Consider the following 26414-nt stretch of genomic DNA (forward strand, 5'->3'; position numbering starts at 1 on the left):
CGAGCTTCATGGAGTGTGGCCGGGAAGAAACTAGGCAATGTTTTTTTGGGTCGAGCAGCGTAGTGTATGCCAGGAAACAACACACAGGGCAGAGAAAGCCAGAAAACACATGCACTTCCATGGAGTGCTGAACGAACAAGCTAAAAGTAAATCCCCGATTGTAAGCAGTGAAAGGATACAGGTCATCCATTCAAATGTCTGGTGAAGAATCTGCTCCAGGAGGTGGACAAACACAAGAAGAGAACAGAAAGCCAGACAAGAAGCAAGCCTATGAGAATGATCAGAAAGCACACCATTATCATGCAATGGGTTGACCCAAAACCCACTTAAGTATTGGTACTGTCCACAATAGGTCTTCGACAAAAGAAAGCTGAAAGCTGTCTATAAATAACACCATACAAGGATTCTGACCAGGTAAAAAGTTACTGAGGAGCATCAAGTCAGATTTAATCCTGCTCAGAGGTTGTGAAGTAGAGATGGTAGCGAGTGGGAGTACACAACACAGAGTAGAGAGCCAGGCACTGATAAAGAGATACAAGTAAAGAATGTGGATTCGAAAGGAAGAGGCAGAGAGCCAAGCAGAAGTAAATATGAAAGGTAGAATGGAGGATACTGAAGCAGTCAAAAGGAGGAGGGTCACAAAGGTAGGGGTAGGGCCAAAGATGAGACACTGAGGAGAAACGCAGGAATGAAAAAAAAGATGGACTGATTCAGAGGCCTGGGGAGAGAAGTAACAAGAAGAGGAATGCAAGTAAAGATTTAAGGTACATATAGTGTCCGCATTTCCTCTTTTAGATACTTCAAAGCTTTTTCAGGCACTGGGAACCTGTGAAAAAACGTAATTGAAAAACACAAATGGCATGAATTGTAGTGCAAGCTGGGCTTTGTGTGAGCATGGTGAGTGCCCTGTAAATGCAGTTTTGATAAACATTGATTCACATATGGAGGCAGCACTAAGGACGATTGAGCTCATTCTGCTCTCCGTGACGCTCCTTTACAGGATAGCATTTAATGAGTTTAGATAGAGTATAAACAAGTGCGACGTCAGATAGGGTACGGGGATTGAGAGAATTGTGTAGAGAAAGTAAGCTCTTGCGCCCTTATAAAAGGGAGTGGCCAAACAGAGCAAGTGAAAAGGAAATCCAAGATGTTTCCTATACTCCACTCCTTCTGCATAATGTAATGAAAATGCCCTTAAAAAATTACATATAAGCGTGCTGCCTGGAAGAAGTTTATGTATATGATTTTCGTATAACATAGTGCACACAGTTTGAAAAGGTCTGTGAACGCTGGTCGCCCTGACAGTTTTTCCCATGGCAGAGAGTCAGCTGGAATGAGAGCTTTCCATCAAAACAATTTTTGTGTGTGTGTATACACACATACCTTACCCTCCAAATTGGTCCAACATTTTAAGTTTGTGTATTATGAACACATATCCACCTTCCTGAAGGTGCTTCTAACTGCCGATTTCACACCTTTAGGATATTCCCCACGCGCTGGATAGGATACAGATGTTTTTACAGCAATGTTCCTACATGCTGCTAGGTGGTGTTGTGTGACTCCAAGCCAATCTCATTCCGCCTCCAAAAGGGATGGAATGGACCCGCATGTAGGCACGCTGACATCAGTTATTTTCTAACAGTGCCTTTGAATACAGATCGGGAGCTCTGCTTCCTTTTCTTTGATTGACAAATTACTTCCAAAATTATTTTCCAGTGTGTGAAGAATATAGGGTTCCAGCTGTGCCTTCACTGTTGGAAACGCATGTTCATGATGGACCTGCACAAGCAGGGTCTCTGGAGTTAGTGCTTGGGGGCACAACTCATTTGCGCCAAGGATGTGGCTAATGCACCCTAAGGCAACCCAGGACTCCAAAAGAAGTCATGGACCTTGCGTAAATCCTGCTCCTGCTCTAAGTCGTAAGCACAGACTTGTTCCAGCTCTCAAGCTGCTCCTGCAGCAGGTACTGTTCACAGTCAAGCTAATCTGGTAAGTCCAAATTGCAATCTAATAAGAAGCTTAAGAAGTTCAAGTAGCACTCAACACCATCCTGCCACTCTGTCCAAAGAGAAGTCGAAAGGGTGTCAAGGTGCCAGACAATTGCAGAGCCAGTCCCTAAACTAGTCCCTTTGCATCCCAAATTTCCTGTGCCATTTGCAATGCTGCAGCAGGTTGAGGTCTTTAAGGAGACCAAGCTGCATATTTGTGGTACTCTTGTGGCTTTTTCTAGCACACGTTAGGGCCCAAGGGTCTTCAGCAACCTCCAGTCAGGTTCCTACTTAGTGGATCCGTCCTGATCACTGCCTGTGCCTCTTGAATCCTCCACAATGACTCCAGTGCTAACTTCCACCCCTGCTCCATGATCTGTGCTGGTTCCTTCTTCACCAACGCACATCTCGATGTCACCGGAGATTGAGCCTTTTGCCGTCTCTGGTGTCTGACCTCCAGCAGAGCCTGCTTTGAACTCTACTGAGGTTGCACCTTGACTCCAGGATGATTTAACCCACACTGTTGATGATGACATCTAAATGGACTTGAAGGGGACCAATATGCTGGATACCACTTGCCAGACATGGTTGGTTTTGCCTCTTGGACCCCCCTATGGAGAAGAGTGCATCATTTAGTGTGGTGATTACATCTGCAGCTGAAGTCATGAACCTATAGCTGTCTTCTGTTGAAATAAAATAAAAACAATTGTCTTCACTGAAATGCTGCATCCTGGGGCTGCCTCAACTGAGCCCTTGTTTCAATTTACTGAGGCCCTGACTGGCCGTATTATGTGTAACTGGGCGAAGGCTTGCTCTTGCCCACCAGTCAACAGGCGGTTGGCCAGGTGCCATGACTGGCGCTGGACTACACATACTTTAAGGAGCATCCGATTCCTGAGAGTTTTGTGGTCCTGCTTCCACCAGCAAGGTCACACCTGATGTATACCCTGTGAAGTTGAAAAGGATTGAGGTGTTCTGGAAGTGCATTTTCTCTTCTGCCTGTTTGTCATTTAGGTCAGTTAGTGAGGTATGCTTTTTAGGCTGTTCTACAGATGCCATTTTGGACATGGTCAGCGAGATCTTGCGGCGGTCCCAGATGAGTTCCTGGCCTCTTTGGCTGAAACCATTTAAGACAGACAGGAAGCAGCTAAATGTGTAATTGGGAATGGCCTGAACACTGAGTGCTTGGGGCATGCAGTGGGTACTACTGTGCTGCTCCACCTTCGCATGTGAATGTAGTTCACTGACTTTTCTAGGGACATGGGGAAGTGCTGTATGATGAGAAATGTCTGTATGAGGGTGTTGTGAATATGTGGGATGGAGTGAGTGAGTGTGTGGTAAAGTGAAAAGAAACTAAAACTGTCTTAAGAGATACTACACTGAATTATATTATGGTGGTACAGGCATCTCATCACATGGTGTTTAAATAAAAAGATTTCTGCTAAAGCAACCCTCTGGGGGACATGTAGGGCATTGTAGCAGCGGCCCTATTAGGAGCATACCCCATGATGAAGCATGACATCCCTAAGGATGTGGGGGCCGAAGACATATTTTTAGGATTCACATTTTCTGTCCTCCTTCCTTTCTTCCTTGCCTTTTGATAGGAACAGTACCTCCATTACTTGATGTGTGGCAGGACAATTACCTGCTGTTGAAGGCGTAACTGCCCTCCATCAAGTTAAGGACAGTACAGGTTCTCACAGACAACACCACTGCCATATGGTACTGCAACAAGCTTGGCGGAATGGGGTCTTGTGCCATGATCTGCTGCGCCTCTGGAGTTTAGCCGAAGTGTCTGGGCATCTTCTTAACTGTGAACCACTGGCAGGATCTTTAAACACCAGGGTGGATAACTTCAGCTGACAACACCTGGCAGATCACGAATCGCAGATGCATCCCGAGGTGCCATAGGACGACTTCTAACAGTGGGGATAGTGCTGGCTAGATCAGTTTGCAACAGTCCAGAATGTGCAGTGTCAAAACGTCGGAATGTTGGAGTTCCCAAGAATGTGCTTGCTAGGAGACTTATTCAGGCTACAGTGGAGCACTGGACTCTTTCTGCCACTTCCTCTCCTACCCAAGTTCTGAAGATCAGGAATGACTAGGCCCAAGTCATCCTAGCTGCCCTGGATTTGGCCAGGAGGGTGTGATACCCCAAACTTCTCGGCTCAAGCATTTTTCCTCCTATTGGGCTACTGCTCCGGGAGGATCTTTTGGCACAGCCAGAGGACAGACTTCTGCATCCAAACCTGTGCAATCTACACCTCCATGAGTGGCAATTGAGCAGCAGTAGTTAACTTTGTTCAGTCTACTTCCTGAGGTTGTGGATCTGATCCTGACCCCAGGGATTAGGAAATATTTGTGGAGTTTGTGTGCAGATCCCCCTATAAGTCAGACTATTAGATGTTTGTTGATTTTCCTTTGGTCTTACAGTAGGCACCATTTATTAAGGGTTATTTGTCAGCTTTTTTGTCTTTGTCAGACCAATTGTTCCCTTCCTTACCATTTGTGATGCCACAGTGGGACCTTTATTTGGTCCTGACTTTACTCACATGTTCCCCCTTCGAGCCAAAGCTCAGCTGCTTGTTGCGTCTTCTGACTCTTAAAACCGGCTTCCTCACTGTGATCATTTCAGCTCATCAGGTGAGAGAGCTCTAAGCTCTCCCAGTGCAACTGCCTTATTCCACCTTTTCCGCAGATTTTTTTAACCAAAAGGCATGCGCCTTTTCACATTAGGCAATCCATCACCATCCCAACGTTCTCTGCTCAGCAACATCCTTCTAAAGAGGAGGAGACTCCATTGACTGGACCTCAAAAACGCCTTAAGCTTTTACATCGATCGCACCAAAGATGATTAGGAGGATTATCAGCTTCTTGTGGGATTCTTTGCGGCAAAGGAAAAGCGGTGTCCAGGGCGATAGTGCTCTTCATTAAGATCTACTGTGCACAGGCCACAAATCAGCCTCTGGGACTACTCTGGGCCCTCCCACTGGGCCAAGGATTGGTACTATTGGCATGTGGAGTTCCCTTTACTAACATCCTCCAGGGACTTAAATTAGATGTAGCCAGTCCGCAGAACTACTGTTGTGGTGTGTTTTTTTTTTTTTTTTTTTGTTAATTATTATTATTATTATTATTTTTTTTTTTCTCTCTCTTCTGTGGTTATGAATTAGGACTGCAAGTTATTTCTAGCATGGACTGGTCTGCCTTCCGGGTGCTTGTTTGCTAGTTTTCCTGTCATAGAAGAGTTTGGCATTAGCAGTTTCATCTGGTGATGCACTTCTTTCTAATTGTGAGCAGCATTGTAGTCCAGAAAGAAGGGCCTACATTTGGTGGTCTGCCAAATACCTTTGAATCTGCAAATTGTGTTTTCTTGAAAGTGGCTTTGTATGAGTGTACATGTGCGAGAGGTAAAGATGATTATACGTGCATCATTGTGTATAGTATTTTTCATACTCTGGTTAGGCTTGAGGCTGGCCTAATGGTTTTTTTGTCCTCTGATGGCTAGGCCTGAAGTCCTACTCCTCACTAGTAGAGAAAGAGAGAGTTCTTATTATGTTTAGGTGTTTAACTACAATCCAAAAGGATCCCCAAGGATCAGCATTTTGTCACCACTTCCAGGCAGACAGTATAACAATAAAGAAACTGTGAGATTCTTGACTGCTAAGTGGCCCAACATAGGTTATCTTAGAATCCTAAATGTGGAAGACAATCCTCAGGAAGCAGGACCACATGTCATTGAGTTGTGTTGACACACGGTTAGATTTGTGAGGGAGAAAGAAGTGTGCAGCAATAGAACCCTGTCCTCATAAACATTGGAGCACTACTCAGCTAATAGTGATTATGTGCTTTGTTCACTCAAACCCTGGTCCTTTGACTGCATTACGGCATTTGTGAAATGAGGTTAACTCGATACAGTTCCTAGTGAATAGCTGTCAGAATTTATAAGACCTCACTTCATGTAGTTCCTGTTCTATATGTGAGGAAAGCATCCTGTACTTAATGGTTCCATTTGTGAATTTTACATGGCTGCTGTTCATGAGGCGCTGCCAGTTGGGATATGGGTAGCTAAATGGGGAGTAGGTTTTACTAGTTGGGAAATCGATAAAAGCATGAACAATATATCCTTGTCTACGGGAAACCTCTTAGAGACCCCAAACTGCATACTGGCCCCCATGGGACAGCAGCACAGTTTTAGACAGAAATCATACTCGTGTGTCAGGAGATGCCTAGACTAGTCACTGAAGGTCGTAAATGTTTGCATTTTGTGGGCAGTCTCAGCCTCCAGCTCCTATGTTCATTCTGATGAGGAGTGAATCATTTGGCTGTCAGCTGTTTGTTACTTTTTAAATGTGCAAAAAGTGCATTTGAAAAAAGTGGTTACCCAGCAGCATATGGCAGCCTTGGGGGTTCCTCCAAAAAGTGTAAAAATACATTTGAAAAAACAAGAGCCACAGGAAGGCCAGGAGAGCTAAGAAGAGGATCTGGGGTAGAATGCAATATGAGGGGAAGAAGCAACAGGGAGTGGGTGCGGGAACAACAGAAGCCCTTTTTAAGAAACAATGGTTAAGGAGGGGTGGGAGTTGGAGGCAGCAATACTGAGCACATTGGGGCAAGTACTGAGAGGGAAAGCAGCACGTAAAGGAGGGAACAGGGAAACTCATGCACTTCCATGAAGTGCAGAAACAAAAAGAAAACCCAAGTTCACTGAGCCTCTAACAGTGGAAGTATACACGGTATCCAATCAAAAGGATTATGGTGCTGGTAGAAGTACAACCCCAGTAGAGAAAGGAAATGAGAAGTAAGCATTTGAGTGACAATAAAGTCAACCATAGGTAAGAAGTGGGCTGGCCTGGAGACCATTGTAAATTTGAGTGTGGTCACAAGAGGTTGTTCAGCAACAGAGCTCAGTGTTGTGTACAGGCGAGGCCTAAAAATCAATGCCTGAGAGAGAAAAGACATATTAAAAGAAACTCAGCCAAGCTTATGGATGCCATTTATAGGGATGTGGAATTTGTAACACCTGTTGTCTTGGACATAGTATGGTGCTACACATTACAAGCTTTCATTCTCTTGGCCAATGAACTGAGGGCCAAAGTGTGTAACAGCTGAAAAAGAGAGAAAAATGAAAATAACAGCGGTCTGACTTATTTGTCTTGGTCGAGGGAGTTGTCATGCAGTGGTGTGCAAAAGATCCATTGAGCTGCATAAGAGTCCTGTGTGGGGAGTGCATGTTGGGAATGGCCTTTTTTATGGTGGGTTTAACAGCAGCAGGGCTGGGGCCCAGTGTCCATACCTCACACTAAAAACTATGTGTTATCAGTGATGATAAACTGTAGGATCGAAAGTTAGAACCTTATGGATCGGGCGAAGCAAGACGTCCTTGAGAGGACTACGTTCTTTCTTTTTCACCTCAGTACTCTCTGAGTAGGAGATGATGACGTTAGCATGACACCTCAGTAAGGACATAAGGCAGTATAAAAGCTTGATTTGCAGTTGAATGCAGGCTTTTGATGCAGGCATATTTGGTGTCCTGTTCACCTCAAGGAGGATCTGTTAGTAGATAAGCTGGTAATGGTTAGGGGGCAAGCTTGTGTTTATGGTAGCATTGTGAATTGGCTCTCTAGCATCGAAAAAGTGTTTGACACAGTGAAATGGGTTGGACTTTTCTGGAATTATTCTTTAATATCCTTCTAAACTAGTTGTCTGTTACACCTACTGCAGAGATGCAATTTGCTGTCCCCGGTTCAGTTCCCAGCAGGATAAATTCAGCTGTTCATCCTTCAGATGTTAATACACTGTATACAGTTGAGCAGAGTAACCATAATGATTGTTATTCACAGTACCTTTAAGCAACGAGGCTGCCATAGAATTCTATAAAACATGGCATTACTTGATGATAGGGCATTGCTTCATGTTTTGCTGTTTATGCAGTGCTAATTCCTCTTTCACTGTGTCCTTGCTCCAACAGAACATGGAGTCCCAGATGCAGCGAATGAAAACTGAGTTAAAGAGGTACGTACTTCAGTTCACTTTGTCTCTCTTCCATGCTTCTCTGGGCCTTCCAGAGGGACCCTGGTGTTTCATTTTTCAGGCACACCTGAGACTAACTTTACTTTTAACAGGGCATGGTATGCTGGCATGTGTTGAAAAGACAACTTGAGGTTTGGGGTGGGAGCCTAGACACTAGTCTGCCAAGTTATCTGGGTAGCAAGAAGATTTTTGTTGGAGTGTGACAGATGCGCAGCACACCAGCTACTTTTAGCAGGCCTGCACTACAAGATATGTTTCTAATCAAAGGTGCGACCATGCTGTAATTCTCGGTAACTTGAAAAGTCTCTGCACAGTCACCTACCCTTCTGGCTTCTCTTGCAAAGAGAGTATTGCACTGGTTTGAGAAGTTTCTTCGAGATAAACAAGGCTACAGAGCTTTGAAACTTTCATTGACCGACTTTCTTACAAATAACTTGGAGCAAATCACTTAAGGGAAGTCACAGAACAGAGGCAAAGAATAAACTGGTACAGAAAAACACAGCGTTTGTTCTCCTTGTTGCTACTTGCAGAGGATGCCCAGAATCACCTCTGATCTAGGCCAAAGTAAAAAGTGCAAGAGGAGCGTGAACACACTATCGGAGGGGCTAGTCACCACCTAGTTACTGGGTAGGTTGCTGTGCTGATCCTGATATGGCCTTTGTGCTCCGACATACAGGATTTGTTAGTAGACTCCACCAGCAGTGTGGGTGTTGCATTATTGGCCTCTCCCGTCCCTCTCTACCTGAGACCCATTTAAACAACTTTTCCTGCTTATTATTATTAAGTCATTTGACTGACTAATGGGTTCTGTGAAGGGTGCGGGTGGCTGTTGGGTTTTTTCCACAAACAATAATGGCCAGAAAATAGAAATGCAGAAGCCACAGAAGACCAGCCAGTAGTTACAGCATCAGAACAATTTCAGCCATAGTACAACATTACAACAGTCTCAACTATAACACTGACGTAGCACTGAGGTTGGCAAAAGCCTGTCTCTCTTACAATGGAGTTCTCAGAAAATAAGTAACAGCCAAGTAGAGGTGAATGAAAGACTGAAGGAATGAAAGAAAGGCAGAGCAACAATCAGAGTAGAACAGTATACCAAGACAAATAAATAAATGTATTAATAATGAGAGGAGAGGCAAATGCTTTGCTGGTGTATACTTTCATTGAGGCAGCCTTCAGTAGGGCGGTACAGCATTTTGGTTCGTGTTTTCCTAGAAACTTGCATTTTGTTTTTAACTCATTAAAATATTAATCAATGTTTTTTTCAAGTTGTGAATTACAAGGGAAAAAAGACTGAAATAAAACGCACAGAAAAGGTTAGTTCTCTCGTAGGGTATTTCCATGTATATAGTCTTAAGCGTTGAATAGTTCCGCCTGCCTGCGGGGACCGCAGAGCACTTTTTCCAATATAACTTCTTAAGTGTTCATGTTCGCCTTACTTCAGCAAGGTCTGCAAAGTCACTTAAGAATGTCCACATGCAGCCTACAGGGAAAGCTACAGTGTCCAAAATTCTTCATCCAGTTTGCTTTAAAAAGGACAAGGTACAAGGTTAAGGCATGTGCATTCAAATGCATGAATGAGTCGAAAATTTAGCAGAATAAATCCTTCACAAACCTTTTTGTAATGCAAAACAATGAAGGAGTGCAGGGCAGTGTAGCTCATAGGGTGCCATTATAAATTAAATAAAAAGGAGACTGACTTTAAGAACAGCCAGTCCTACAGTATTCCATCCTGTATAGAGAGAGGCAGTTACCTCAGTTATTTTTTTTTTCTTCTTCAAAATTTGAGTGAAAATCACAGACAACTGTTTTACTCGACATCTTTAGTCTTTCTTTCTTGATTTGTGTCTTTTTCTGACAGAAGTTAAGGCATTTTTCCCAGAAAAAAATGCTTTCTCTATTTGACAAATGCCCAACACGTGGCAGAAAAAAGGCCAAAACAGACTCACATGATTGTATCATCTGCTTGCCGTCTTCAAACCTTCCCGCCTCCTGTACCATCTGCAAGTCATTTTCCAGACAAACCCTGCATGACAAGAAGATTCACCTCCAAGGCAGAGCAGAGAGACAACACTAGCAAGAAGCCAGTGGGACCTTTGAGCGAGGGGAAGGTCAGTCTTCCACCAGAGCTTTTCCCTCAGCCTCCAGTGGACATAAAAGGTCTGAGAGGCGTTTTTATTGCAGAAAACTCTTTCGGTCCCTGTTGACGTCGAGAGAAGTAGCACTGACATATTCGCCGTCCAAGTCTGGCTCAACGTCAAGATGCCGCTTGACGACGACTCCAGCTACTCGGCACACGATGTTGAGGAGTATATTGACATCGTTGGAATCGACGTTGAAGTGAAAGAAGCGCCTACGTCGCAGTTAGATGTTGAGGTCCCACACAACGTCGACACCTAGATGTTGGAGAGAAGGATCGACATCGACAAGTCTCTCGACATCGAGAAGGCAGAAACGGAGAATGATCTATTTTTCATTGGAATCGCACCACTCTAGAGATCTCTCTCCTTCTCTGGTGCTTCTTCCTTTGTCTCCTTCTGCTCACACCTCTCTTCCGCTGGCTGCTACGCCTCTTACTCAACCTTCATGAAGTCTGACTCCACTGCGGCCGGCTGCTCCGGTTCTCCCGGCACCCGTACCACCTCCTGTGCCTCAAGTGCCTAGCATCGCTCCAGCTTGCTCTCAATATCGCGCCGCCATTCTCGTAATGGCCATCGGTCATCTTGCCACTCAAGGTCAAGACATTCCCACCACAGATCTTGACAAAGATCCAGCTCACGTGCCTACCATCATAGAGATTCCTTGTCCTCCACCAGAGACTCACCTACACTGACAGATTCACCTCTACATCGCTCCTCACCGGTTGACAATATCCACACCTTTCATGAAATTCTAGTACAAGGCGCAGTGAAACTGAACATTCTGATGACTGTCCCAACTCCATCTACTTAGATTATATTGTAGACTCTCCATCAGCACATAGCCGCCAGACCTTTGCTACCTCGAGTGCCTGGTCTTCTGGAACTTGCTATGGAAGTCTTCCTTGCGACTAAGTCTGCTCCCTCCAGACTTCTAAAAAAAGTATTGTCCTCGGGAACAAGACCCTTTGTTTCTGCGCACCGATCCTCCACCTGATTCAGTGGTAATACTGGCTGCCCCCAATTCTCACGCTATGTCTCGGTCTTCTACCTCTCCTCCTGACAAAGAAAGTAAGAGTGGATTCGACAGGCTGCAAAATCTGTAGTTCGGCAATAACCTCCATGAAGGCGGCAAGTGCAACAGCCCTCTTGGGCAGATATGATAGGGCCCTGTGGGTCCCTCTACTCCAATTTGCTGACCACCTCCCAAGAGATCAGAAGGAGGGTTTTTAAGAGATCGTCTAAAAAGGTGCCATGGTCTCTAACCAGATCATTAGTGCAGCAGCGGACTCATCCTTGCTCTGTGCACCTACATACTGCCATGGGGTAACGCTAAGGAGGCATTCCTGGCTGCATCTAACGTCACTGAGACCGGATGCTCAGCAATGCATTCAGAACCTGCCCTTTTCAGCCTCCACTCTGTTTGGCTCTCACGCCAACGATGAAATGGCAAGGATGAAGGCTGAGATAGACACATTGAAGGCAGTAGGCCCTGAAAAACCCAAAGAGCAACGAAAACCCTTCTGACCTTTCCAATGTCGCTATTCTATTCAGAGCGTTCAAACCCCTTAGTGGCTGCCTGGAAGAACTCAGCAGCAGTTCTAAATATCTTACCAGCCTCAGAAGAAAGAGCAAAGAGGACGAACGACACATTATCCCAATCAGGGTTCTCAACAACCTTCAGGCTCAAAACCCTGAAAGCTTTCTTCCCGTGCGTCCGTTACCCACTCTGGTTGGTGGGGGCGGGGGGGAAGAGTGTCACCAATTGCCTGGCAGAGTGGCAACCAATTATAACAGACGCTTGGGTCTTGAACATTGTACACAATAGGTATTGTCTCAGGTTTTCCACCCCACCAATGAGTATTCCGCCGAAGTCGACCACTTCTCATCTCAGCCTTCAAAAGGCAGAAGTTTCCATCCTGCTGGAAAAGAAAGCAGCAGAACCCGTTACCCTCAACAAGCCAATACAAGGCATTTACTCAAGGTACTTCCTCCTTTCAAAAAAAGACAAGAAAGAGATAAGACCCATTCTAGACCTGAAGATTGCCAACAAATGGATCCAAAAGGAAAAGTTCAGGATGCTGGCCTTACACCAAATATACCCCCAGATTCACCAAGGGGACTGGCTTTGCTCAGTAGACCTACTTCCAATCCACCGTCCTACCATTTGGTCCCAAGTCAGCACCCAGAACTTTCTTCAAGTGCATGGCTGTGGTGGCAGCACATCTTCGAAGGCACCGAACCTTTTGTCTACCCATATTTGGACGACTGGCTAATCAAGGCATCCACCTGTGCAGATACCCAACTGCATTTGAAATGGACATGTGATCTCCTTTATCAGCTAGGGCTTCATGTCAACTTTCTCAAGTGCACGACAGTTCCTGTCCAGAAGTTGCACTACGTAGGAGCTACCATAAGCAGACTACAGGCAAAAGTGTGTCCTTTTGAAGGAAAAACACTTTTGCATTCTCCAGAAGTGTTGTGCACTCAAAACTATGCATCACCCAACAGTGCGCACAGTCGCCTCACTTCTAGTCTCCATGGCTTCCTGCATTTTCTGACACCCAACTCTCTCCTTCACATGTGACCTCTTCAGCAGTGCCTGGAGGACCAATGGAATCAACTGTCTGGAAACTGGGAAAACAGAATCTGTCTGTCCACCCACACAATCAGATCCCTCAGTTGGTTGTGTTCTCCAACCAATCTCCTACAAGGGAATGCCTTTCCGTCTACAGCCTCCATCACAGACTATTGTGACGGATGCCTCTCTCCTCGGATGGGGAGCCCATATGGGTCACCTCCGAACACAAGGCCTCTGGGCTCCCAAGGAGATGTCATACCATATCAATCTCCTCGAGCTCCGTGCGGTGCACCTAGTCCTCAAGGCATTTCTCCCGTCCTTCAACACCGACACCTTGCTTGTCCAGACAGACCATACAACCACCATGTATTACCTGAACAAACAGGGTGGGAACCAGATCCAGATCCAGAGTCTTGTCTCAAGAGGCCCAGACTATATGGCACTGGCTCCTAGCCAGGAGGTTGAAGATAGTATAATCACCTTTCAGGCGCTCAGAATGTACAAGCGTATGCCCTCAGCAGAGTTCTCAAAGAGCACCACGAGTGGGAGCTGAACGAAGATGTTGTTCAAGATATCTTCTATTTGTGGGGCGCACCTTCTATTGAACTTTTCGCCACAGAGGAAAACAGAAAATGCTGTGACTTCGCCGCCAAGTTTTTACTATCCAGAATTGTTTGGGAATGCTCTGTGTATAGAATGGTCTAACACATTTCTGTACACCTTTCCACCAATTCCCCTGATCCCAGCAGTCCTTCTCAAACTCCTAATGAAATTTGTAGGGCAGATGAGAGACCACAATTTCTCCTCCTTGAGTTTGGCAGCATGGCTCCAGAGTTAGTACAGTATGGGCACCTAAATCTTCCACAGGGTTGTATGGAAATCCTAAGAGGCGAAATGGCCATCCACCCATACGGCATATTTCTTCAAATGGAAGATATTCTGCATCTGGTGTTCCTCCAAAATGAGAGACCCTACATCTTGCCAGAAAGATGTCTTTCTTCCATACTTGTTGCACCTGGCTAAATCTGGTCTGCAACTCTCTTCAATTAGGGTCAATCTGCCAGCTCGGAGTGCATACAGAAAGGGTCCTTCGCAATCCTCTTTCTTTAGGATACCAGTCATCAAAGATTTCCTAGAAGTGTTAAAGAAGTTATTTTCTCCAGTTAGGCTCCCTTCTCCTCCATGGGAACTTAATGTCGTCCTTTTATACCTTATGCAAAATCCATTTGAGCCCATACACAAGGCATCTCTCCAACACCTAACTTGGAAAACTGCTTTCCTTGTCGCAATTACATCAACATGTAGGGTTAGCGAGACTCAGGCTCTCTGTTCACGGGCCTTACACAGTATTCCACTCCTCCAAGGCAGTGATGCGAAAACATCCTAAATTCCTGCCCAAGGTTATGTTGGACTTCCAGGTCAACCAGTCGATTTCCTTGCCAACTTTCTTTCAAAAAACATCTACTCCAGCAGAGAGGGCTCTCCACTCTGTAGACATAGAGGGTCTTAAAACTTAAAATTCTACTTAGATAAAACCAGATCTATCCGAAAATGTCCACAATTGTTTAATTATGGTCTGGTTCGCACTGGTCTGGCCACATCCAAACAATCCATCTCTAGATGGATTGTCTCCTGTATTCTATTTTTGCTACCAACTAGCTAACAAAACCCTAGCTGGCAGACCAAGAACACATTCTACCAGAGGAAAGTCTGCCAGGACTGCCTTGATGAGGAATGTTCCCTTAGCGGACATCTGTAGAATCCGCGACCTGGAGGTCTGTCCACACGTTCGCTAAACATTAGATGCCAGGACAGATGCTCAAGTAGGACAGACTTCTCTCAGGAACCGCTTTGCTTGATAGCGTATTTCATTATTGTTCTGTCTACTCCTCCACTGTTTATGGGATGGGCTTGCTATTCTATTCAACGCTTATGACTCTACATGGAAATCCCCTACGAGAGAAGGAATAGTTTCTTACCTCCAGTTCTCTTGTAGGGGTATTTCCACGATGGTCATAAGCAACCCTCCCTCAACCCCAGTGGAGTAGACAAAATAATATCTCCGGTATATCATTACTGCCAGTTAGGACTGCATACAAAAAGAACTGAGGAAGCTGCCTCTCTCCAGGCATGATGGGATACTGGAGGACTGGCTGTTCTTAAAGTCAGTCTCCTTTTTCTTCATTTATAATGGCAGCCTATGTGCTAAACTGCCCGGCACTCCTTCACCATTGTTTTGCATTACAAAAAGGTTTGTGAAGGGTTTTTTCTGCTAAATGTTCAACTCATTCATGCATTTGAATGCATGTGCCTTAGCTTTGTCCTTTTTAACCCCTTCGCAGCCAGGCCTTGCCCCCTCCCTCTCCCCCCCCCCCCCCCCACCCCCCCTCTCAGATACCAGGCTGTTTTTTGGCTATTTGGAGCAGTTCGCACTTAGTCCCTCATAACCTTTTGTCCACATAAACTACCCACTCCAAATTTGCATCCTTTTTTTCCAACATCCTAGGGATTCTAGAGGTACTCCGAGTTTGTGGGATTCCCTGATGGAGAGGAAGAAATTAGCCAAAATACAACGAAAATGTTATTTAAAAAAAAAAAAAAAAAAAAAAGGGGGGAAAAAAGGGCTGCAGAAGAAGGCTTGTGGTTTTCCCCCTGAAAATAGCATAAACAAAGGGTTTACGGTGTCAAAATCACCATCTTCCCAGCGTTCAGGAACAGGCAGACTTGAATCAGAAAACCAAATTTTTCAACAAAATTCTGGCATTTTACTGGGACCCCATTGGTACAATTTTTTTTTTTTTTATTTTTTATTTTTTTTTTGTGTGTGTGTGCTTTTAGCCTCCTTCCTGTTAGTGAAAGAAATAGGTGTGAAACCAATGCAGGATCCCGAAAGGCTAAACATTTCTGAAAAGTAGACAAAATGCTGAATTCACTAAGGGGTCATTTGTGTAGATCCTACAAGGTTTTCCTACAGAAACAAAACAGCTGAAATAAAACAAATATTGAAATTGAGGTGAAAAAAACTGCCATTTTTTTCCACATTTTACTCTGAAGCTTTTTCCTGTAATGTCAGATTTTTTTAAAGCAATATACACTTACGTCTGCTGGACTCTTCTGGTTGCGGGATATATAGGGCTTGTAGGTTCATCAAGAATCCTAGGTCTGTAAATGAGCTGCACCTTGCAATGAGTTTTCTTGTATACCGCTTATACAGCACTTCATTTGGTGAAATATAAAGACTGAAAAATAGGTATCAAGGAAACCTTTGTATTTCCAAAATGGGCACAAGATAAGGTGTTGAGAAGCAGTGGTTATTTGCATATCTCTGAATTCCAGGGTACACATACTAGCATGTGAATTGCAGGGCATTTCTTAAATAGATGTCTTTTTTACACCCTGTCTTACATTTGGAAGGAAAAAATGCAGAGAAAGACAAGGGGCAATAACACTTGTTCTGCTATTCTGTGTTCCCCCAAGTCTCCTGATAAAATGGTACCTCATTTGCGTGGGTAGGCCTAATGCCTGTGACAGGAAACGCAACATGGACACATCACATTTTTACATTGAAATCTGACGTGTTTTTTTGGAAAATGCCTAGCTGTGGATTTTGGCCTCTAGCTCAGCTGGCACGTAGGGAAACCTACCTAACCTGTGCATTTTTTAAATCTAGACACCTAGGGGAATCCAAGATGGGGTGACTGGTGGGGCTCTCTCCAGGTTCTGTTACCCAGAATCCTCTGCAAACCTCAAAATTTGGCCAAAAAAACACTTTTTTCCTCACAATTCGTGACAAAGTTGTGGAATTTGAGAGGAGCCACAAATTTCCTTCCATCCAGTGTTCCCCCCCTCCCCCAAGTCTCCCGGTAAAAATGATACCTCCCTTGTGTGGGTGGCCCAGGTGCCTGCAACAGAAAAAGGCCAAAAACCTTTAGAGATTGAGGGGGTAGCACAGCGAGTTGATAAGCACATATTTTTCTTTCATACATCTTTAGCCTGACTCGCCGTTGGGAACCCACACAAGTGAGGTATCCTATTACTTGGGAGACTGAGTGGAACGCTGGAGGTTAGGAAATTTGTGCTGGAGCAGTGATCCTACAAAGAAAAGTGAGGAAAATATGCTTTTTTAAGCAAATTTTGAGGTTTGCAGAGGAGTCTGGGTAAGAAAATGTTGGATCCACGTAAACCACACCTCCGTGGACTCCTTGGGGTGTTTAGTTTAAAAAAATGTCTGGGTTTGGTAGGCTTCCCTAGATGAAGGCCGCACACGGGACCAAAAACATAGGTGCCCCCCTTCCCCCACCCCCAAAATACAGGTAGTTTTGTAATAGATCATTTTGATGCGTCCACGTACTTCTGTGATGTTCCAAACACTGAAATTGTGAAAAGAAACGCACTTAGGTTATGTTAAAAAGACTCCTCACCCACCAACCAAGTTGGTGGCATGCTTCATCATCTGGGTCCCACCTGAGACACCTAACATGTCACGGGTGTGCTGTGACTCCTGTTTACAGCAGAGCAGGTTTTGTCATTTTTACCACACATACTGGTTGGATTTGGCACGAGGGTGAGGGATGGTTCAGTAGATCAAATTTTATTAACAAGAGATTTCACAAAAATGAAATGTACTGTTAATAACTGAAAGGCCAAAAAACTGAACCAATGACTCGCAACTCGTGAGCTGTAAAGCCACGACAAGGCACCAACCGCTTTACAGTCCATTCACACACCTTTTGTACATGAAATGCACAAGAGCATTCATGCCACCAGCCATGGTCCCAGCACATTGCAACACTCACATCGATAGACCCGCCACTCAAGGGCCCATCGCTTACATACGCCCACATGCCTGATACATCAATCACACCAGCTGATGGGAGTGTGTGGACTGATGTTTGGCTGGCACTGCCAGCCAAGCTCCACCCCATGCACACCGCCAGCCAAACTCCACCCCACGCACACCGCCGTAACTTTTTTTGTTTTTAAACAACAAAGAAACCACTAACTAATTATAAATAAGTACAAAACTAAAAACGCAAAAGCTCTAACTGAATACATGACAGAAATGCCAACCATGAAACTGAACACATGAAAATATAAAACCGGCAGTTTACGCTCGTGGTATTTCACAGAATTTATTTTGGGTGTGGTAACTCCTGAAACAGCTGGTCACACACAGCCTAGGCTTTGAAGGGCAAGAAGGGCAGTACATCCGGCTCTCCATCCGGATACCTCTTCGGGCACAGACTCTACATTTCTTAGTGGGCAAGTCTTTTTTGGGAGTGGGAGGAATGTGATCAGAAAAGTGGCAATACTTCAATCTGGCCACATCCTCCACCACTGCTACTCTAGGAACTCTTGCCTGTTCCACCACAATAAGGCTCTCTATCACTGACTCCTGAAATTTAACAAATTTCATCCTTGACTCAGCGGAACAATCCCTGAACACAATAAAAGCATTACAAGTTGCCAAATGAAATAAATGTATGACCAACTTTTTATATCACACGTAAGACTTACGAAAAGCAGTGTAAGGTTCCAACCTCTGATCTACTCTATCAACACCACCCATGTGCTTATTGTAGTCCAGAATTGTAGAAAAATGCCACTGTTGGCATGGTTACCCCCTAAATTTTTGCCTTTTGTTGATGCCAGTTATGATTGAAAGTGAGCTGGGACCCTGCTAACCAGGCCCCAGTACCAGTGTTCTTTCCCTAAACTGTACCTTTGTCCCCACAATTGGCACAGCCCTGGCAAACAGATAAGTCCCTTGATGGTACCCCTGGCACCAAGGGCCCTGTGGCAAGGGAAGGACTCTAAGGGCTGCAGCATGTATTATGCCACCCCGGGGACCCCTCACTCAGCACATGCACACTGCCTCACAGCTTGTGTGTGCTGGTGGGGAGAAAAAGACTAAGTCGGCATGGCACACCCCTCAGGGTGTCATGCCCACAGCCCACTGCCTGTGGCATAGGTAAGTCACCCCTTGAGCAGGCCTTACAGCCCTAAGGCAGGGTGCACTATACCACAGGTGAGGGCATAGCTGTATGAGCACTATGCCCCTACAGTGCCCAAGCCAACTCTTAGACATTTTATGGCTACCCTGCACTTACAGAGTATATGATCAGGTAGTTTGTCAAACACAAACTCCACAGTTCCATAATGGCTACTCTGAATACGGGGAAGTTTGGTATCAAACTTCTCAGCACAATAAATCCACACTGATGCCAGTGTAGGATTTATTGAGAAATGCACACAGAGGGCATCTTAGAGATGCCCCCTGTATACCAGCCCAACTACTAGTGTTAGGCTGACCCGTTTCTGCCAGCCTACCACATCAGATGGGTTTCTCTCCACATGGGGTGAGTGCCTTTGTGCACTCTGTGACCAGGAACAAAGCCGGTACATGATGGAGGTGCTTCACACCTCCCCTGCAGGCACTGTAACACATGGTGGTGAGCCGCAAAGGTTCAAGGCTGGTGTTACAGTGCCCCAGGGCACTCCAGCTAGTGGAGATACCCGCCCCCCGCAGATAGCCCCCACTTTTGGCAGCAAGTCCGGAGGAGATAATGAGAAAAAACAAGGCGGAGTCACCTTCCAGCCAGGACAGCCCCTAAGGTGTCCTGAGCTGAGGTGACCCCTGCCTTAAAAATCCTCCATCTTGCTTTGGAGGATTCCCCAATACGATTAGGAATATGCCCCTCTCCCCACAGGGAGGAGGCACAAGGAGGGTGTAGCCACCCTCAGGGAAAGTGGCCATTGGCTACTGCCCTCCAGCCATAAACATACCACTAATGTGAGTATTTAGGGGCGACCCTGAACCCAGAAAACAGATTCCTAATGACCTGAAACAAGAAGGACTGCTGACCTTAAAGCCCCGCAGAGACGACGGAGACAACAACTGACTTGGCCCAAGTCCTACCAGCCTGTCTCCAGACTCCAAGAACCTGCAACAGCGACGCATCCAGCGGGACCAGCGACCTCTGCCGACTCGTAGGACTGCCCTGCAACCCAAAGGACTAAGAAACTCCCGTGGACAGCGTCTCTGTCTAATCTACAAAGAAGAAACCATCTTTAAAGGGACTCCTGCCTCACTCCGGAAGTGTGAGTCCCCAACACTCTGTACCTGATGCCCCCGGCTTGTGTCCAGAGAAACCAACGCTGCAGCATGGACACCCAGGCGACTCCCATGACGTGGATACCCTGAGATGACCTCCCTGCACCCCCACGACGACGCCTGCAGAGAGAATCCAGAGGCTTTCCCTGCCCACGACTGCCCGGTAACAAAGAACCCGACGCCTGGAAGAAGCACTGCACCCGCAGCCCCCAGGCCTGAGAGAAACCAACTAACGGTGCAGGAGTGACCAGCAGGCGGCCCTCAACGTTGCCCACCCCGTGCCCTGCCTGCATCGCCAGAGTGACCCCCGGGTCTCCCCATTGATTCTATCTACAACCCGACACCTACATTGCACACTGCACCCGGCTGCCCTTGTGCCGCTGAGAGTGTATTTTGTGTGCCTGTTTGTGACCCCCCTCGGTGCTCTACAAACCCCCCCTGGTCTGCTCCCCGAGGACGCAGGTACTTACCTGCTAACAGACTGGAACCGGAGCACCCCTAATCTCCATAGGCGCCTATGTTATTTGGGCCCTACTTTGACCTGTGCACCTGACCAGCCCTGTGTTGCTGGTGCTGGGTGTTTGGGGTTCCCTTGAACCCCCAAAGGTGGGCTGCCTATGCCTCTGAGACTGAACTTGTAAGTGCTTTACTTACTTGATAAATTAACTTGTACTTACCTCCCCCAGGAACTGTTGATTTTTGCAGTGTCCACTTTTAAAATAGCTTATTGCAATTTTTGCCAAAACTGTGTACATTACTGTTTTAATTCAAAGGTCAATATTTACCTATGCCAAGTACCTTACAATTTATGTACTTACCTGAATTCTGAATCTTGTGGTTCTAAAATAGATTAAGAAAATAATATTTTTCTATATAAAAACCTATTGGCCAGTAGTAAGTCTTTGAGTGTGTGTTGTCCTTTATTGCCTGTGTGTGTACAACAAATGCTTAACGCTACCCTCTGATAAGCCCACTGATCGACCACACTACCACAAAATAGAACATTAGTATTATCTAATTTTGCCACACTACCTCTCACTTTGAGATAGTATATACAGAGCCAACTTCCTACAGGAATGCACGCAGGTTTGCGCACTTCGGCAACCTGACCCCAAACAGTCACAGGGGAAGTACTCTCATCATGGATGGTAGTTAGCATGTACACATCCCTCCTGTCTGAAAATTTCAGAGCTAGCAGCTCATCATTCCACAAGGCACTGCACTGTCCCCTCAAGTTTTTTTTACAGACAAGCTCCCTTGGATAGCCTTTCCTGTTAGAATGATTGTGCCACAAGCAACAGTGTGGAGAAGTGTGGCACAATGGTTAGAGCGGCAGACCCTGATGCAGAGATCTGGCCCAGGACCAGGGATCAATTACCACCTCAGCGGGTCTTGGGCTCAGTTCCCTTGGACCAGATAATTCTTGCCTTGGTGCCTCATCTAATGAATGGGTCCCACTCTGTAACTCTGGGCAATAGCTTGCTTAATCTCCACAACGGCCCTCACAGCGCTTGGATGCCTGGCTTCACCGTGGTGCTGTCCAGGAGTGGGTGCCTCACAGGGAAAAGCCAGGAGGGGTTCCACAGCGGTATGCATACAGCGCCTTGAGACCCTAACAGGTGAGTAGTGCGCTATACAAGTGCGAAGTTTACAGTGTCCACTCTGAACAACTCCTTGAACAACTGCATGCCAGTGTAGAAATTATCTCCGTACAAATGGTGACCTTTATTAAACAGTCATCTACCAAGTTACCACACAATTTTCTTGCTAACTCCAAAAGTGGGCAGACAACCAGGGGGTTCAATACTGGAATCCCTACCAGTGTAGACCTGGAAATTATACACGTATCTTGTACTACTTTCTGACAGCATATACAATTTAATTCCATACTGTGCCCCTTGAACAGGACCAAAGACTCGTACACACTTATTTCTTTGCCTGGAACATACACCTCTGTAAACCAATCTACAAAATGATCAAGGACAGGCCTAACCTTAAAAAGACAGTCACAATCGGGGTGATCTTGTGGCAAGGCTAAAGCATTATCAACAAAATGCAACATCCGAAGAAGCAAATTAAGATTACGAGTCACGGTTGCAGGAAATATAGCCGTTGCCATCAAGGGGATAGTAGACCAATAAGAAGCTAGTGATGTTTCCTTATCAACCCCATCAAAAAAAGTCAAACCTAAGAACTTTTTCATCTCTTCCAGATTTGTGGGAACCCACCTGGTAGCTCTAGATGGGAGCCTAAGTCAGGCAGCATTGTCCTTCAAATACTGCTTCACATACAAATTAGTCTGCTCAACAATCTCTTCCAAAAATACATTGTCCATAAACAACTCAAAGAAATTGACAGGCAAAACATGTTCCTACTTACTCTACACCCTGGGAAACCAGGAAAGGCAGGCAACTGTGGCTTCTCCATGTTTGGGGCAACCCAGGTGTCAGGTCTTCCAAAGGGAAACCTTTCAGCCCCAGGCTGCTGCACTGTTGGCACATCAGTGTCCTCCTCTAAAACAGGCCCTTCCTCTGCACTCAGAGTGGCCTCCTCATCAGAAGATTCCTCTTGGACAGAAAACTCACTGCTAGAATCTCTCACTTCCTCCTCTGCCTCAGATGCAGAGTCAGTCTCATAATCATGGTCAGAGGATGACTCAAAAAGCATGCCAACAACCTGCTGAGCGGTCACGCTGCGGCTAGCCATGATCCTTTCTTACAACAAATGTATTGCCAGCAACAACCACCAGCACTGTCTAAAACAAGTAATAAACAGTGCTTTATCACAAAGGGTTATGTACTAAAAAAAACTATACCACTCACGTGCCTGAAAAAGCTAGACTGACCAGCAACTACTCTGCACAGACACAACAATCACCAATGATATCCCACTAAAAAGAAAAGCAAATTAGACATAAGACAACACATATATCATTGCGCACTAGAAATGGCCATCAGTAACTTGCCCCCTTTGGGGGGGGGGGGGCGGGACTCTTGCCCAAGGGGTGCCCACAAAACACACACACAACACAATCCCTGGGGCCTAACGAGTTTTGACACCCCCGGGGGCGAGATCGGCTAAAAACATGGCCAATACCGACCCTGCCTAAGGGGTTGCTGCCCAAAAACATTATCTAAAACAGAATCCCTGGTATCTAGTGGGTTTCTGCCCCCAGGGTGGATTCTTGCTCCACGATCGCGGGTGGCACCGGGGGGAAAGGGAAAACTCTTTCCTTTCCACCTGTGTCTGTTTTCCAACCCCAACCACCCCCCAGGAGGACTCACCGTAGACGCGTCCTCTCTCCACTCGCGCCGGAAACAAATGGCTTCCAGCTCGTCCTTGTCAGCATTTGCTGACATTGGTGTGCTGTGAGCGAACTGACGTCATCAGATTGCTGAGGGGGGTGGAAGGGGAAGAGATTCCCCTTCCTTCCCCAACTGGCAGGTGTGGGAGGGAGGCCCACTGGGGGGGCACTAGCGCTCCCCCCCCATGGGCCAGGTGCAGGGCGAGCTGGTCTCGTCCCCAGCACACAGGAACCGTGTCCGAGGACGAGACCAGCTCACCCCAGGCACCCTAACGGTTAAAGCAAACTGGATGAAGAATTTTGGACCCTGTAGCCTTTCATTTAGGGTGCATATGGACATTCTTAAGTGGCTTTGCAGGCCTTCCTGAAGTAAGGCGAACACAAACACTTAAGAAGTTATATTGTGAAAAGTGCTCCCCGGTCCCTGCAGGCGGGCAGAACTATTCAATGCTTATGACTATCATGGAAATACCCATACGAGAGAACTGGAGTTACAGGCAAGAAACTATTCCTTCCCAGCCATTGATAATGATGCTCTAAATATATTATGGTAAGAGCTGGTAGTTAATTGAGGAGACAATTTAGAATGAAATAAGAATATGCCTTGGACACAATTTAATAAGAGGCGATAGTTAATTTTAAAAGACAACTTAGTTTGAGGAAGAAATGAGAAAACTAGGGCATCGGGCAACAAATTTGAGATTGTATGCGACTGAAGGTATGTAATTAATATGGATAAAAAATCGATTAGAAAGTGGACTGTCGGTGAGTGAGCTTGTATTGTAAATTCTGCTCATGTTTTTTGGAGGAGCGGTGCTACCCTCCGACCAGGATGGCCGCAATCTAAGCTAGCTCTGCAACTGCCGATGCCTAAATCCCCTCTGTTCCAGATATGACTCTATCTCACAGAAGCTAACCCACAATAAACCCTATCAGCCGTGAGTCTGCAGTGCGACCCGCCGCCTTTAGGAAGCCTGTTAGTGGCGGTGATGGCATCAGCTCTGCGTGACCAGCAGGGAAAGCCTGCCAGAGCAGATTGCCCCATCTGGCGGACGGGAGGATCGGAGAAACCTTCTTGATGTTCCCTGTGGATGTATAGCACTTTTGAGTAGGGAGAGGATTGCGGCAGGCCGGGCAAGGGTGGCCTTGAGCATCATAACCTGGAACATGCCACCCGACACCAGGAAGTGGGGGAAGATTGTCTAAGCATGAGGCGTCTGAGCGACGGCCATGCTCCAGGGGCCTGTATTCTGAGCGGCGACCAGTGGAGTGGTTGAGCACAGAGGCAGTGGATTTGGCGGTGAGTCACACACCTAACCCTATTGCTCGGCAAGAAATCCTGGCAGGAAAAATAGGGGACGTGTGAGGAGCGATTCAACAGTGCCCTCTATATAAAGCCTATAAATCCTACAACTGAGGACAACACGCACATATCGAGGCCCCCTCTGCTTTATCGCAATGTCTCCGGTTGATTCTAGGGCCGCTGACCGGACCCGGCATGGGGGGGGGGGGGGGGACTGTGTGGCAAGATGGTAGACAAGGACCGCTACGTCCAAGACATGGTCAAAAACTGAGGCCCTAAATTCTTGCAAACGAACAACGTAGACAAATATACAGTAATAGTGACGGCCCTGGGCGGAACATCATGTCCAGCAGAAGTACTAGAGGGACGAACTGGCCAACCGGCAGATGAACCCTCACTACTTGAGATAATGGCCGAGATCCAAGCCATGCGCAGAACAAGTGAACCAAAGCTGGACGCTGTCACTACAGAGGTCAACCTTTTAAGAGTGGACTTTTGCAACATGTCAGACAAAGTTAAAACGGCGGAGTCACAAATCACTGTCTTGCAATCTACCACCAAGACACTAGAGGATCAGGTCTATGTGCTGATGAAGCAAAATGCAACTATAGCAGCCAAGCTTGAGGATCAAGAAGGCCGATCTCAAAGAAGCAACATTTAAGGTGGTAGGTGTCCCAGAGGGGTCGGAGGGACCAAGTGTAAAACTTTCTGGAGGATCTAATAAACATGCTCTGACCCAAAAGAGTATCAAAATTCTTCTTAATTGAGAGGGCACACAGAACCCTGGACCCACCACAAAAAACAGGCACGCCTCCCAGGACTATAATAGTCAGAATTTTTAACTTCTTCAATAGGGACGCAATCCAGCAGGCAGCTCGCTCACAGGGTGACCTTCGCATCAGTAATGCTACAACTCGATTTTTCCCCAATTTTACTTTACAAGAACAAAGACAGAGAAGGAAATTTGAAGAAGTCACGCAAGCGCTTCGTGACAAGGAAATCAAGTATATGATTATGTTGCCAGCCAAACTCAGAGTAATCGCGGAGGGTAAGACGTGGGACTGGTTGAAGGGCTGGAGGACAACCAACCGAAAGAGAGCAAATAATAAAAATCACCCCCATTTACACAAAGATCAAGTTCCACAGAACCCACCTCACACTGAGTAACGTCCCAACACTGGCCCCAACCCACAATCCAACTTCGCCACAACAGGGACTCCGGAACTACTGGGAATGTGAAATGGAATATCCTCAGGTTCGGGGTGGATGTCAAACTGATGGATGCCCGAAGCTTCCCAGAGGGACTGATGTTCAACCATCCAAGGGTTAAAATGTATTATGGTACAGGTCATCACTCCCACTAGTGAGCTGTTTGTACTGGCATTAGGTGGCAAGGTCACCTACCGATTGGTGATTAGAAGGGGCGTGAGTGGCCCACCCATGTGAGTTGTTGTTACATACCTGTCGACGGGCACTCTGCAAGTTGGGGCTGTGGGCGGTTCTAAGCTCTCAACGCAAGGTAGCAGGGATGGGGGAGTTACGGGGAATAGTTCAAACGTATTTGAAATTTGTTGAGTTATTGCATCATACCAACTCTGGACCAACCAGAATATTAGAGGCTCTGTGGTACAGGGCGAGAGCCATTATAACTACTTTTACCCCAGGAATTACTTACACGGATATAAGACATGCCTACTCAATAACTAGGCACTGTGACACTTACACAGAAAAGAGACTTACACATTTGGTCATGGAATGTTAACGGACTGGGGCACAAGCTTAAAAGAACATTAGTACTCCAATGTTTGCAATGGGAGGCCCCAGACCTGGTATTGATCCAGGAGACACACTTACGGGGCACCCACTACAAGGTTTTAGATTGCTCTGGGTATAAGCTCGTGGCACATGCCGTCTATACAACTGATTCCAGACAGGTGGGAATATTATTTA

General features: G+C 46.1%; 1 protein-coding gene across 4 annotated transcripts in view; it reads left to right on the forward strand.

The window, feature by feature from the left end:
- The window catches only part of SUN2 (Sad1 and UNC84 domain containing 2), a 177495-nt gene that overhangs the window by 96846 nt on the left and 54235 nt on the right, over positions 1 to 26414 (forward strand). For all 4 annotated transcript variants that reach the window (XM_069231309.1, XM_069231308.1, XM_069231310.1 and 1 more), the window contains one exon: positions 7960 to 8003. In XM_069231309.1, coding sequence (XP_069087410.1) covers positions 7960 to 8003 — 44 coding nt within the window. The remainder of the gene's footprint in view (positions 1 to 7959; positions 8004 to 26414) is intronic.

Source organism: Pleurodeles waltl, chromosome 4_2 (assembly GCF_031143425.1).
Source record: "Pleurodeles waltl isolate 20211129_DDA chromosome 4_2, aPleWal1.hap1.20221129, whole genome shotgun sequence".
NCBI lineage: Eukaryota > Metazoa > Chordata > Amphibia > Caudata > Salamandridae > Pleurodeles > Pleurodeles waltl.